Below are 14,251 nucleotides of genomic sequence, written 5' to 3'. Positions count from 1 at the left end.
ACGCAGCGACAATTCTAAGAAATCCCCTCCTGGTGGATGAGCTAAAATGAATGGTGAGAAAATGGACTCCCACCGCTCAGATCACAGACTGGTTTGAATTGCAAGAGTCACCTTAAAAATCACTTAGTTCCAACACTGTCCTCTAGGATCAGGTTTCCCAAAGCCTGCCCAACCTGGCTTTGAACATTTTCGGGAATGGAGCATCCCAACATAGATGCTTTGCTTCATGGAAAAGGGATGCAGAGAAATGCATCCTTAGGAGAGTCATGAGTTTAACACCTTTTTTTTTTTTTTTTTTTAATACAGTGTAGGAACATTATAGAAATACACAACTCTACCAAAAAAGGTAACCCTGGCTCTTCATAGAAACCAGATAAATTGACAAGCAAAACTGGGAGTAAATATACATACAAATAAATGGCCACTAAATCTGAGAGTTTGGCAACAAAAATTCTAGTGGAAAAGATTTAAATCTGTCTGCTTATAAATTAATAAGAATAATCTAGAGTATATATTTCTTTGGCCATTATAAAAATTTTTCAGGAGATGTTTCTAGTTCACTAGATTGCAGTATCTTCCAGGTCAAACATATATGTTTTTTTTCAGTAATTGTAATGACTACATTTAACCACATCCTTTTTTTTTTTTTTTTTTTTTTTTTTTTTTGTCTGGTTTTTGTGGAACAAGATACAAAATGATCTCACAGGTCAGACTACAGTTTATTTAATTACTTTATTCCAGCTTTGTAAAACAAATATTAACATTTAGTTTCTGCCTGTATGCAAGTATCTTTCAGACCTCATTTCACAGTAGTGCATAACTGTCATCTACAGTCAAATGCTTTCATCTCTCTTGACTATAGAAAGTCACGCTATTTCATTAAATTCCCAGCTTTAATTAACCACCTGGATACCTTGGCCAAAAAAGTACGTAATGTCAGCCAAAACCAAGTGTTACATGCTCAGTATAGCCTGTACTCTATTTCATAAAGACTTTTTTTTCCTAAAGCATCCAAAAAATGCAGACATGTGAAATACCCCTAAGAGCAAAGTCTATAACATTTTCTGAAGCAACCCATCTCTGTAATAACTGTCATAACGTTAAACAGCATTACAATGGGACCAGTTGTCTGAAAGTCAACCAAAAAATTCTCCAGCATGCCAGGAATATGTGCACCTCAGTCTTAATTTTACAACAAAATATTCAATTAACTAGTATAATACATAAACAGAAAATTATATTAACAGCGCTTTTCTTCTTTATAATCTTAATGAAAGAAAAATGAAAAAAAAATCACAGAATACAATAAATTTGTCAAGGAAATAGTAGAATATTTTCTACAGAAATAAAAAAGTTTCGTAAATTTTTTTTTTTTTTTTTTTTTTTTTTTTACAAAAATAGCACTTTAGTCAAAGCAAGTAATTTATACCAAATACCAAAGTCTGAAAAATCTGGTTTAAAATGTAATACAATAAACACATTTCAAATAGACATTTCCACCTATTGTTCTAGGTGTGCATTAGAAATTATCTTAGCATCAATACTTGAAAATACTGTTCTTTTTTTAACAGCACACATTTAACCTTCTTCCTATATGCTAGACTTTCACAAAGGATTCATGTATGACAAATTGTAGGTTATCACATTACAAGGCATTCTGGGACTCAGTAGCACGCAAAAGACCCAATGCTGTAAATCCTGCCTACATGAACGACCATTCAGAACTACTCGTACATTACCTCAGTAAGGCTCAGCAGAAATATTTCCAAGAGTTCAGTTCTTACTGTCTTAAAAATTGAGACTACATAGATTCCTATTTGATTAGTAAGTATAGACTAAAACAATAGTATGGGAATTAGTGTCATGAAAACTCCTTAAAACTCAGATTCAACTTAACTGAAAGACAGAACTTCCACTAAGGTAAAGAGCACTATTAAGTAGTGTTTCTGGTATTTTCCTGGAATGCAAATTTATTTATTTACTACTACTGATCTATTAAAAAAAAAAAAAGGCACCTAGCAGACAGTAAAGATCACAAGAGGCATCAAGAGATTTTCTGACAGTCACATTCCTAGCATAAGTATGCAAGGGCTCTGTTTATTCACTTAGACCCCATAGATGGATTTGTCTGGGGAAAACAGGTACCATCATGATAAGAAAACATATTCAGGAGAGGATGAAGTTTTGATATGACTAAGAAAACATAACTTGCTCCAAATAACTGGCTTTTTTTTCCAAAGAACTTTTTAAATCATCTTAAGATGTATCATCTGCTAATAAAATAAATTAAAAAAATCAATGCTTCCCTGTGTTGAAATTTGCATTTACAAAAATTTTCAAGTCTTTGTTTTAAATTCAGATTGTACAATCGAGATGCTTACTAGTATATAAAACATCTTCAATTTTTTTTCCCTTATGCTTAACCTTCTGCACAGTTGGAAGAGTAGCGTGGTTAGGATAGCACTTTACAGGTGTTGAAGTTGGAAAGATTATTGTGGTGAAAAAGAAACAATCAAGGAAATTATTGCCTGTATCAGAAGTTTCTAGGCTCACAGTGGAAAACTCCAAAAAGGAACAATCTCCATTAAGATCCTTCCCCAGTGGCAGTCAGCCCTTACACGGGGTGTAGGAGGTAAACTGCCTTCACCTGTGCTCCCACAGCTGACCCAGTCCTCGCCTCAGGTGATCAATCAGTAGTTCAGGCCATGACTCAACAGTTCCCATACACCTTCCTTACTTTCTTTTTGTTAAAAATTGTCTTGATGATAAAAAAAAATTAAAAAATAATGCAAAAACAATCATTTCAGCCTTGCAGAAGTTAATCACTTTGACACAAGCAACATGTCAAGCATAAAGACAATACTCTCTGATTAACTTTGGCCAAACTGAGTATATTTTTTCAATACCAAAGAATCCTGTTCTGCTACACACCTCAGAGACAAGGCAATCACACATTAATTTTGTCTTCTCTTACTGAAGAAGAATGTTTGGTCTTCTTTCTATCATTCACCTCAAGCTGAGATTATGGCAAATTTCATGTTGCTGCTCATACTCCTACTCCCAGGAGAACTGAGAAGCCATGCACTTTGTGTATTCATATAAAGGAGTAAAAACAAAATGACCAACAAAAACAATGAATTTTAAAGATCATCCAAAACAAACAATTACTTAAAACTCTCCAAATGATTTGGTTCCTACATCGCTAATTCTCAGATTGAATGCAAAAATTCTGAAATGGCCAGAATTGCCAGTTAGCAAGGTAAATAAATTTTAGCATATATAATGTTATCATTATATTCTTAGCTCCATTTACCAGTGTACTACACACTATTTCAGTTTCAAAGGAGCAAATCTGCAGCCCTCAGCAAATCTATAGGCCTCTTCTTAAAATTTCATGATTTCAAATGTTTGTGTGCTGTCTTAAGATTTCTAACCCACAGATTATTATTGCAGTGCTTCAGTTTAACAATTATTTTGCCTTCTAAAGTACCATGAGAACATATGGCTGCTGTGACAGAACCAATTCTGCCTGCTAGAAATAAAGCAAGTGACACAGAAGTCACTGAAACATTTCCCACCTCGAAGGCAAAACACGTGGGAGGAAAGGTTTACCTAACATCCAATCTGGCATTATTTCCAAAATCTCTGTTTAAGAAAGTTGCCTGCAAACCACTGGAGAGATATTAGAAATACTCACATGAGAATCGTGCATGAATGAAAAAGACCTACTGAAATTCTGTTTCTGAACTAAAGTTCGTATCACTTTGTTTCAACACACATCTACTCTGCAACCACTGAAACGTCAATGCCATGCACTGCACTGCTGTCTCTCTCAGCACATTCTTAGTGCATGACACTTGAAACGAACATGTGTGAAATCTGTACCAGAAAACTCATCTGCCACACATCTCTTGTAAATCAAGGATATCTGCAGTTGCTTCTTATGTTCTTTAAAAAATAAAAGAAAAACCTGATGACAGGACACTAGATAAGAAGAATATTTGATCTGATTTAAATTTTTTAATTGCTTACTCAGCTATTTTAATAATTGATATCATCAGTTATAGCTGTAACCAGTAACTGAAAATAGTTTGCTCTCTGATGTTTGATGTTTTTCAGTCTTCCCACTGCCTCATCAGGCAATGTTTATTTATTTTGTGCAAATCCTCCACAGCATGTTCAGCTTGACAGCAATCAGAATCAAACCTCCTCTGCTGCAATTTCCTTCTAAATCAAATCTTTTCACTGCAACTCCTGGCTCAACCTAGCAGTTCTCGGGGTCCATTTAGACTTTATCATCCAATCTTTCTGTGCTTTTGCAGTCAAGTCTTCAGAATTCCATTATATGATTACTGGTTTTGACTTGTTTGGAAGTTAGTAATAACTTCCCCTCGTTGTAATTCCATTCAGAGCGTTTCTATCCACTCATATACTGCCCATTAACATTGCTCTTGCATTATGGAAGCAAACTGTGACTAGAATAGGAGGCTCCATTAACAGCCCTATTCTTAAATTTAGCACCTCGTCTCTTTCCAGTGACAGCTTTTTGAGGGTAAGTCGTATTATCTCACATGATTCTTCACATACATCACATCCTTCTGTTCCACACAGGGAATCCTTATAGCATTGCATCCAGGCAGCCACTGAGCTTCCCATGGCAGTGGTGTGTGGCTGATTTATTCAAAAAGTAAATAAATACCTGCTGTGGATCTTCCTCCTTGCCAAAACTAGCGTGCAGTCTTATTAACTTTCTTCAACTCTATCAACTAATCTTATTTCATAGCCTATGATTGTTTACTCTGTTCTTTTAAAAGAAGGAATTCCAATCATTTAAAAGTTCTACGCTACTATTTCTTAAATAAAATTAAATGCAAGCACACAGAAATTCAAAAACATAATCAGATAAACATAAATATCTCTTATCAAATTTTAATCTCTTTCAATGTGCTTAAATGTTAAAATGCAAACAGTATGAAAATGTTGATTCTGTATATGAAGCAAACAGACTAAAACAAAAAGACATGACATCAATCTGCCAGTTTCCAACATAACAGCTATGTTTTTCACTTAGAATAACCACTCTCAGAAGAGTACTATGTATCACAGATTCTCTCAGTTTTCATTGGTACATTATCTCAATTTCTCCAGGGAAATTATCTGTGAACAACATATAGTTCTGCCCTTGGAATCATCAAACTGACATTTGACAAAACTGCAGAAGGCTTGTAAGTTAAATTTAAAGCTCTGTTAAACCTTGCCTTGCACATCTAATGGAGCTTTAGTTTTCCACAGAAGGCCAACATTAGAAGCCAGTGGGAAAATTTCCAGCACAATACCATCTCCTGTTTATCTACAGGCAGAAAAGTGTGAGGAGTACACAACTTGCTGTAAACTAAATGAAAAAAAAAGTCATTTGATTGATTTTTGTGTTGAGATTTTCTTATAGCATAAGTAGATTTTTATATTAAAATACATACACTATTTTATGTCAATGTATTTTATCTTCTTTGCAAGCAGTATCAATAGCTCATCAAGTTATAAAAGAGCTACAGCATTTTTCTAACCTTTCCAATCATTAATAAAATGACAGTTAAGAATATGCTGATTATCAGAAATTAAAGAGATTAATAAATCTATTAAAATTAAGTTTTGACCTTAACAGTGTTTCAAGCTGCAACAGTTTAAGACTTCACTGCAATACTACAGTAAATTTTAATCATATACTACCACATATGAATGACTACAGGGATGGAAATTGGCAGGATTTGCTTCAGAAAGGTCAGTTGTTTTTTTAAGTCAATAAAATATCACAAAAATTGCACCTCCCAGTGCTGAACAAAGGTTTCTGCATACCAATCATTGAATTCAGGTGAAATCAATCATAATGTCAACTGCCTAACACAATAACTTTCTTTAAACTCCTTTGGGATAGGGAGATTTTCAATAAAGTTTTCAATATGTACTGACAGAAGTGCCATAGTAGTCATTTAGCCAGCACCTTCATCATAGCCAGAACTAGAGTAAATTCATCTAATTGTTTTCTGGCAGAAATAAAGATGCTGAAAAACTGTTTCAGTATTTTTATAATTTAGGTGCAATAAGGTTTATTCAAACATGTTAAAGTGCTCTTGTAGTGAAGCACAATAAAGTGTTCATCCTATTCATTATTGCAACAGATAGGACTCAAATTTCAGAAACAGAACTTTCCAGTAAGAAAGTAAGTTGCCATTGCAATACGCACTAAAGCACACCACGAAAAATAGTCTCATCAGTGTTTTAATTATGAGCCATCTTTGGCCGTATGGTTCAAAAACATTCACATCAGACACATCAGAAAAGATTCTGAATTGGGAAACATGGACCGTACTCGGTTTTGAGATCAAGATATAGAAACTCCTAACTGTTGAGCTCCACTTCTATACAAACAGAGAACAATGCAAAATGTATGTATTTCCATAAAAGATCTGTAAACTTCAGATCTAAACACACTATAAAGACATGTTGGAGATTTGCCAAGATTCCAGACAAATGTGCTGCATGGCAACACAATGTGTGGAATTGTGGCAATAAATGCAAAACTTTGGTACCTGAGATCTACCTGGAAGGTCTTTGCAGCATACATCCTTACTCATATTCTAACCCAACTGATCTGTGAAAAAGTACACACCTCCTACTTCAAAAATGATTGAAAATCAGGTTTGTTTGTCCTCAAGGAGAGCAACTTCAGTAAAGAAAACAAGACTTATCTATACCTTAGCCATGTCATATTTTGATATCAATAAACAAAATCAGACCATTAACATTTATCGTTAAGAACCTATGCTATGTACAGTAGCAGCAACAACAAAATATTTTCATTCTTTAGATTGCAGCTAAGAAAATAAAAATACATTCAGCCTCTGATTCATTATTTGATATGCTCATTATTTCAAATGTTTGAAGCCTGGTTTTAAGCTTTCTTAGTACTCAGATCATTATGACATTGCTTCAGTGTGGCACCTATTTTGCCTCCAAAAGCATCAGTAGAGGGTAATAGTTGTCCCTGCAGAACCAGCAATTTTGTCTGGTAGAAATAATTAATCACAAAAATCCCTTAAACAACATTCATCTTCTCTCAAATTGAAAAACAAATCATATTTTGATATTTTAAAAAATCATTTTTAATAGATCAGATCTGAATTTCTCAAGATCTCATGACAGCTCTTGAAGTACTGTTTAAATTAGTGAGCAACATTTCAGGGGTGCACTGTATTGTGGAAGAACTCTGCATAATGTGGGAAAGGAGTGGTAAAGCAGACAAGACCGAACTCAACAGAAAGACTTTGCAGGAGATGACCTGTTCAGGACTTGAGAACATTACCAAATTCTTTAAAATTCCTCAAAAATAGTGCAGGAGCAAAAATGCCAATGAAACTTATCTAGAACACTGAAGAAAATAAAGCTTGTATCTGACAAGAACATGAGGCATATAAAAACAGTATACAAAATGTTCACATATACACACATTCATTGCAATTATGTACTCATCCAGAATCTGGCCAAAACAAATAGCTAAATGTTTCTGAATCAGCAGCCAAACCACCCCAAACTCTCATATGATGTTTGCATTAATAGTTTAATAGTTTAAGTGATGACAGCAAAATATGTCTCTAATTGTAAGCATATATCTCTCTGCATAGTATTGTTATTACTCAATTATTTCTTGTTAGGTTACCTATCAAAAAGTTACTCCCAATGTTGAACTCCTAAATAAAAATAATAAAAGTAGAAGAAGAAAAAACTCTTTACACAACATACAAATTAGATATGTTGTTAATAAATGCATTTTTCTTACAAGCTTTTGGCAAAAGCATTCATTTACTGTGAAGTTTCTGATCTAGATGTGGAATGACCAAAAACTTCATAACAGTGCAAAGCATGAAAAACAAAAAACAAAAAATTCAAACAAAGGTTACTAATGTGGTATCAAAATGACCAAATAAACTGAGCATCAATGAAAACCTTGGTTGTGGAAGGAGCAATCAAATAGGAGAGCAGAAAATACTGACCTGGAAGTCAAGCTGGTTGGAGTAGGGATGAAAGCAGCAGTTTGGAGAAAAACAGATAGGGAGAGAGACAGCAAAAGAGAATATAGGGAGGAACACATTAGTTCTTTAAAAATATAACAAGATGTTATATTAGCAGATTTTATTTAAAAGAAAAAAAAAATAAAAAAAGGAAAGGAAAAGGAAAGCAAAAAGAAAAGTAAAATAAATTTTCTGTACAGCACATGCTTGCTGTATACTCAGCACAACAGATATTTTAAAGCAAATGGCACCTTGTCATTTCTGGACTGTCAAACACAGTCCACAAATATCCGTATTTATAAGCACCCTAATGTATACACGCACCATCATGTAGCAAACAAATTAGCTCTTCATTGGTAAACGTTTCATCATATATCATGAAGCCTTTTTTGAGCCAAGAGGAGTTTGATGACCTACATTCATCACATCTACTTATAAAAGGCATAACAGCGAAACAATCTGGCAGCTTCTTCAAAGATCTTATTGAGGTCACAAAGTGCAGTACCTAAAAAGTGATCTGAGATGATGGCTGCCCAAGCTCTGTCACTGCTCCACGGATGACTAAAACTAAAAGACCACTGCATCCTACACTGAGTGTTGCTGTTTGATAGGTAGTCTGGCCTTTCTGGTAAGGGTACTCAAAGCAATTGTAGGCAAGGTGTGCTTAAATATGATCCTGTTTGAGAAAGCAATTATTAATCCAGTTCTTTCCTTCCTCACACAATACTTTTCTACACAGAATTTATCATCCCATACGATGCTTTTTTAAAATAAAGTCCAGAGAACAGCCTGGAATTTTATTTACAGCATTGTGTTCTATGAGCAAAGGCAGCCTCTTCAGTTGTTTTTCATCCATGTGCCCATAGAACATTGTTTTGTTTCCTCCCAATCCTTCGGACTGGGCACAATGCAGACCCAGAGGAGATACCTGCATTTCTTGCATTCTCAGAGCACTCATTTATTACACTTGTCCCCTAAGAAATTACATTTAATATAAGTAGCACATTTGGATAGATATCTACTTTGCATAGATATCTGTGGAATGTTAAATAAGGTAAAGTTAACAGAGACATGTCATGCACACAGGTTGCTAACAGCATGCTACTCTTGCAAGAGCACAAGACTATCATAAATATGCTGGTTCAGAGGACTGAAATCATGTGTGCAGTTGCAGGCCATATATTATAATCTGATTCATACATGTATCAAGTTGCACCTTAAAACCAGTTAGGTTTCTCATTCCCTTTGATTTATTTAGAAAGCTGTTTCAGAGCCTTCCTTCCTCTGAGAATTAGAAGATGTGTTTTCCCTTCATTTTTTCAATTCTAAACTTATTAATGGATTCTTTATTTTCAATGAATTTTACTCTTCTTTTATTTAAATCATTCCTTTATCACTGCAGCTTTTACCTCTTCGTATTTATTTGTAGAGAGCACACATCCTTAATGAACCTTTGTTTTGCTACAGAAACAACATTTGAGTTTAGACCCCCTGTGACACAAGCACTCCATTCGCCTAACTATCCCATGAGCCCTCAGCTGCACCTGTTTCCAGTTTGAATTTAACCTTCCGGAATGTGACTGATGGCAGGTATTCAGCAGTCTTCCATATGGGGTCTTGCTAGTGCTCAATGACATTAATACTTTCCTATCATTATTGCAAACATTTGCTCTGACATACCAGGATTTACACCTCATTGTTTAGATGTCTGCTTCATTATTTAGATGGCTCACAACAACACTGCCAGAAGCAAATTTATTCAATCTTTCTCTTCCTAAACTGCATCAAGTATTATCCTTATTTTACAGTGAGCAATTTTACTGGTCATAACTTCAGTCAGGCATATTATACTATTACATTTCACTTAAATTCATTTCCTTATTTAAACTCCCCAGTACATGTCATAAACAATAATACCTTTCATTCTACCATTGCTAATAAAGCATTAAACAATACACACATTCCATCTTGACTGTTCCTTGTCAGTTGCAGTTATCTTGTTTTGGCTAGACCCTTTGCATTAACATTTAAGTTAATCACTATCTTGCTTGGTTTTATTTACATTATGCAAAAAAAATATACCACATTTCCTTAATAAATGAAACCAAAGAAAGACAACATGCTAAGTTTACTAAAAGTACATTAATCCATAATATACTGCATTTTATTTTAATCTAGTCTCATTATAAGCAAATAAATGATGAAAGATGTAATAGAAGATATCAAGGAAGTGGCTATTGTTGGAGCAAGGTTCTACGTAGTAATGGTAAGTTATGAAAACACAAAATATGTTTGTATATACGTAGTAGTTGGGAAAACAGACCAACAAGCTTGTACGTATGAAGAACAGCATGAATCATGAATCTTAAGTGATGGAACTCAGAAGTGTGATAGTTTCTGAGTTCAAAAGTCATGTTAAAACCAAGAGAATTTCCATAAGGATAAAATCTTCTTCAGTATTATTAATAATGTTCACTTGACAAATAGCATTATAAATTTAATTCCCCACATATTGAAGGAGATATTTCTGCTTTTCAGTATCTGACACTCATACATGTTCAACTTTTCTGTTTAAAAGTAATTGATCTTGTTTTCATTCCTATTTGTAAATGATAACATCATCAGAAACATATTTCTATTTTTCAGATGAACTGAATTTATGAGCACGCCACAATGCTAATGAATTTATGAGCGGATACATCAAATATTGAGAAGATATCATTTGAAGTACTCTAGATTACAGTTCTCTTGGGAGTTTATGTTTATAAATATCAAGAATTTATGTTGCAATTATGTTGAAATCTGAAGATATAGCATAGTAGTGAACATGGATTCCAGCAAGCCATCAATCAACAAATATGTTACAGAAGAAAATTAATTTTCCTACAGAACACCAGACAAGTCTTGCATATGAAATTAGGAGAAATGTTGAAGATATGATGTTCCTGAGAATGAAAACAGAGAAAGAGGAAAAAACTAGCAACACACGAGTTATTTGAATTAAAAAACAGCATGACAAGGAGAAGTGAACGTTTTTAAAATATGCTTCTGTTCAAGTGGCAGTCATTTTCACAATACCTTATTCCCATAAAGGGAGTAAACTGAGCTCTGGCTCCGCCTTTTCCCTTCAATAATGAGCCAAGCATGTAGTCCGCACAAGCAGAAAAAATAGTAGCACACTTCATAAAATGTTATAGTAATTTACACTCTACCTAGCCCCCTACAATGGGAATTTAGCATCAAAGTTCCCTTTCTAGGGATGCCAACAGGTGGCACAGCTATATATAGAGTTAGATCTTCGGCCAATATTTAATCAAAACTGAGGAAGAGGGAGGGAACAGAATTTAAACTGTAGAGAAACTCAAGTGACCCTGATTACTACAAGCAGTTATGCCCACTATCTAAAAAGTATTTCCCTATGACACCTCTATACTGGTGGCAGTTTGCTAGGCTTGCTGTACCAGTCAACCATTTTGTGCTTACGCACACACTGGAAAGTAGCAATAAAGATTTAACTTCTGTTGTTGCAATCAACAATAAATAATTTCTATGTTCATCATTTTTCTGTTTTACAATAATATGTAGTCTAAGAATTTAGAATTAATCTTGGGAGCTGTTCTATAATTTAAATCAAATGAGAAAGTGATTTCCAATTAATAGACCTCACAAGGAAATCTTAAAGCATAAAATATAACAATATACTTCCTTCTTTGGCTCATCATATCAAAGATATCTTATTGTAAGCATTAGAGAAGCACTTAAAGGTTCATAGCAAAGCTTAACTTCTTGATCGTATTCCAGATGCTGCATAACCTCTTGAGAAAGTATGTGCTTACTCAGTGGCACCAAATTTCTCTGTAAAAAAGTAGTTCAGTATTGACCCTGATCTATAATACAAAACTTGCATCCCAAAATGCCACTGTTGAAAGTGCTATCGAAGAAAGAGAGAAGAGAAGGAAGTTACAGAACCCATTGCAGGTTTCTCAGACAGTAAGAGGTGGCACACTAACAAAGCCATAGTAATAGTAGTCCCCATGTTTCTTTTTAATCAGTGGATAATTCTAAATTTAATTCAGATAAAAGCATGAATTGCCATGGATTCTTTATCTCTTAAATAATAATAATAATAATAATAATATTTACTAAAAAAATAGATCATAAATTTCATTGCTTCATTATGTTGATTATTTAATCTCAACTACCACTTTAATATTCAACCATTTAGCAAATATGTGATTGCTACTTAATAAATCTCTTAAGATTATTTTCTTGGAATAAAGTTTAGCATGCCTACTATTGCATCTAGTGTCACATAATAATTCAGAATGTTTTAGAGCCCAGTGTGGGTATCAGTTACTGCTCCTGTAAAGAATACACTATCCATCTCCACCAGCTTGCTCCCACTTGGTCTCACTACGTTAGAAATCTAGCTGTGCAATTGCCCCTACACAAGTACATGCAGCAGTGAATGAAATAATCAGAAAATTCATGCCCACATAGGTTCATTAATTGTGTTATATTTTTCTAATATGGTGTTTTAGGATATTGGAGAATTTAGGCACAACTCGTTCATTGTGCATAAGTGACAATTCCTCTTAAATAGCTTTCTCCATCATATACTTTACAAATTAAAATCCATGCAAATACTGGAGCATTCTAAAACCCCTCCTGATATGGTGAGAGAGGTAAGTGCTAACTAAAGCCATCGTCATGTAAACAATCAGCTACATTTCAAGCACAAATCTTCACCTTAAATTTGAGGTCTTAATTCTCATGACAAATTGATTAATAGTTGTATTCCATTCTTTTTATTATTATTACAACAAATCTCTGCCAAATTCTGTAGAGAAAAATGAGTTCTGGCAACAGAACTGTGAAGGCTGATAAGTCATCATCAGTAAGAGATATTCTATGCAGCTTCGTAAACAATATTTCCAACAGATCTTTCCAGGTATCATGACAATTCTCTCTAACATGACAGAGTTATGCTATGTCCTGACTGGAACAACAGCAATAATCATGAGATTCCTTAAATCTCCTATTTTGCATCAAGAAGCCCTGTTCTTCCTATCTAATCACTAGACTAGCAACTAGTTAATCAGTAAAATGTTCAAAAATATGCAAGTTCTTCTTCAATTTACCTAACAGTGTCTAAGAGTACTAAGAAAGCCTAAGAAAGGGAACAAGAAATCAGAGACACAGAAATTTCTCGTCAGTCAAACAACTTGCCAGTTATTCTATGTGAGAATCTTCCAACAGTTATTTAATTCCAAATGCACAAGACAAATTGAGCTCTGAAGTCTCCTGCCACCACTAAGGAATAACTGTATAACTGTCCCAGAAATAAGAAAACAAACACCTGGTCAACAAGAGAAAAAAAACGACCAGAGAGCCACTGAGAAATACGAACAGCCAGGAGCAGAAATACTTACCAATGCTTTTTAGTACATCTGAGAACTAGCAATTCTTTTCACACTGAAGAAACATTTGTGTGGACAGCTTTGATTTACCTATTACTAGAAAGAAAAGGCTGTTCCCCTAACATGGTTTTCCAGGATGACTGTCACTGTAAATTTCCTATATACGTTCCTTTTATGGAGACCACAAAATAGTGACAACTTTAAATCATTCCAAACCAGCAGACAGATGTGATTTTCAAGTATCAAAATCTTTTTCATTTCTCATACTGTTTTACAAGATATCACAAAATTCTGTTATTAGAAAAACCTGCACATTCTATCATCAACTTCTCTCATTGGTAGTGGAGACCAAGAAAATAAAAATGCCACTCAATGGTAGACAAATAATACAAGAATTACCTTTCTAACTCAGCAATTTTCTTATCTTTGTCATTCTTCTCATTCTCTACTTCCTTGAGAATTTCTAGAAGTCTGTCAACCTCGGCCTGAGCTTTGCCGCATTCTTCTCTATAGTATGATGCCTCCTTGTCAAGCTGTTTCATTCTGTCTGCAAATTCTGGATTCATCCGTGCCTCCTCTTCAGCCTCATGAGCCTTCAGAATCAATATTTAAAAAGAGAAAGAAAAAAAAAAAAGGACGACAATAACTTAAGTCATTGTAAGAGTTCTCATTTTCAGTCTTGGAGTTTAGTTTTCATTAAAAAGGATTATGGGTATTTCTGTCAGATAACATTTTTCTACATAAGCCTTATAAAAAGGAACTCGA

At 34.3% G+C, this 14,251-nt stretch overlaps 1 protein-coding gene across 1 annotated transcript in view; it reads right to left on the bottom strand.

Moving 5' to 3' along the window:
• Positions 1-14,251, bottom strand: part of ERC2 (ELKS/RAB6-interacting/CAST family member 2) — a 413,280-nt gene that overhangs the window by 240,819 nt on the left and 158,210 nt on the right. The window contains exons 10-11 of the mRNA XM_042823657.1: positions 13,886-14,079; positions 8,049-8,060 (exon numbers count right to left, since the gene is read on the bottom strand). Coding sequence (XP_042679591.1) covers positions 8,049-8,060; positions 13,886-14,079 — 206 coding nt within the window. The remainder of the gene's footprint in view (positions 1-8,048; positions 8,061-13,885; positions 14,080-14,251) is intronic.

This window comes from Centrocercus urophasianus, unplaced genomic scaffold, assembly GCF_019232065.1.
Source record: "Centrocercus urophasianus isolate 14NV4802_14NV808 unplaced genomic scaffold, USGS_Curo_1.0 seq_22, whole genome shotgun sequence".
Taxonomy (NCBI): Eukaryota; Metazoa; Chordata; class Aves; order Galliformes; family Phasianidae; genus Centrocercus; species Centrocercus urophasianus.
The sequence above is the reverse complement of the archived record's forward strand: the minus strand, read 5'-3'. Positions and strand labels throughout refer to the sequence as shown.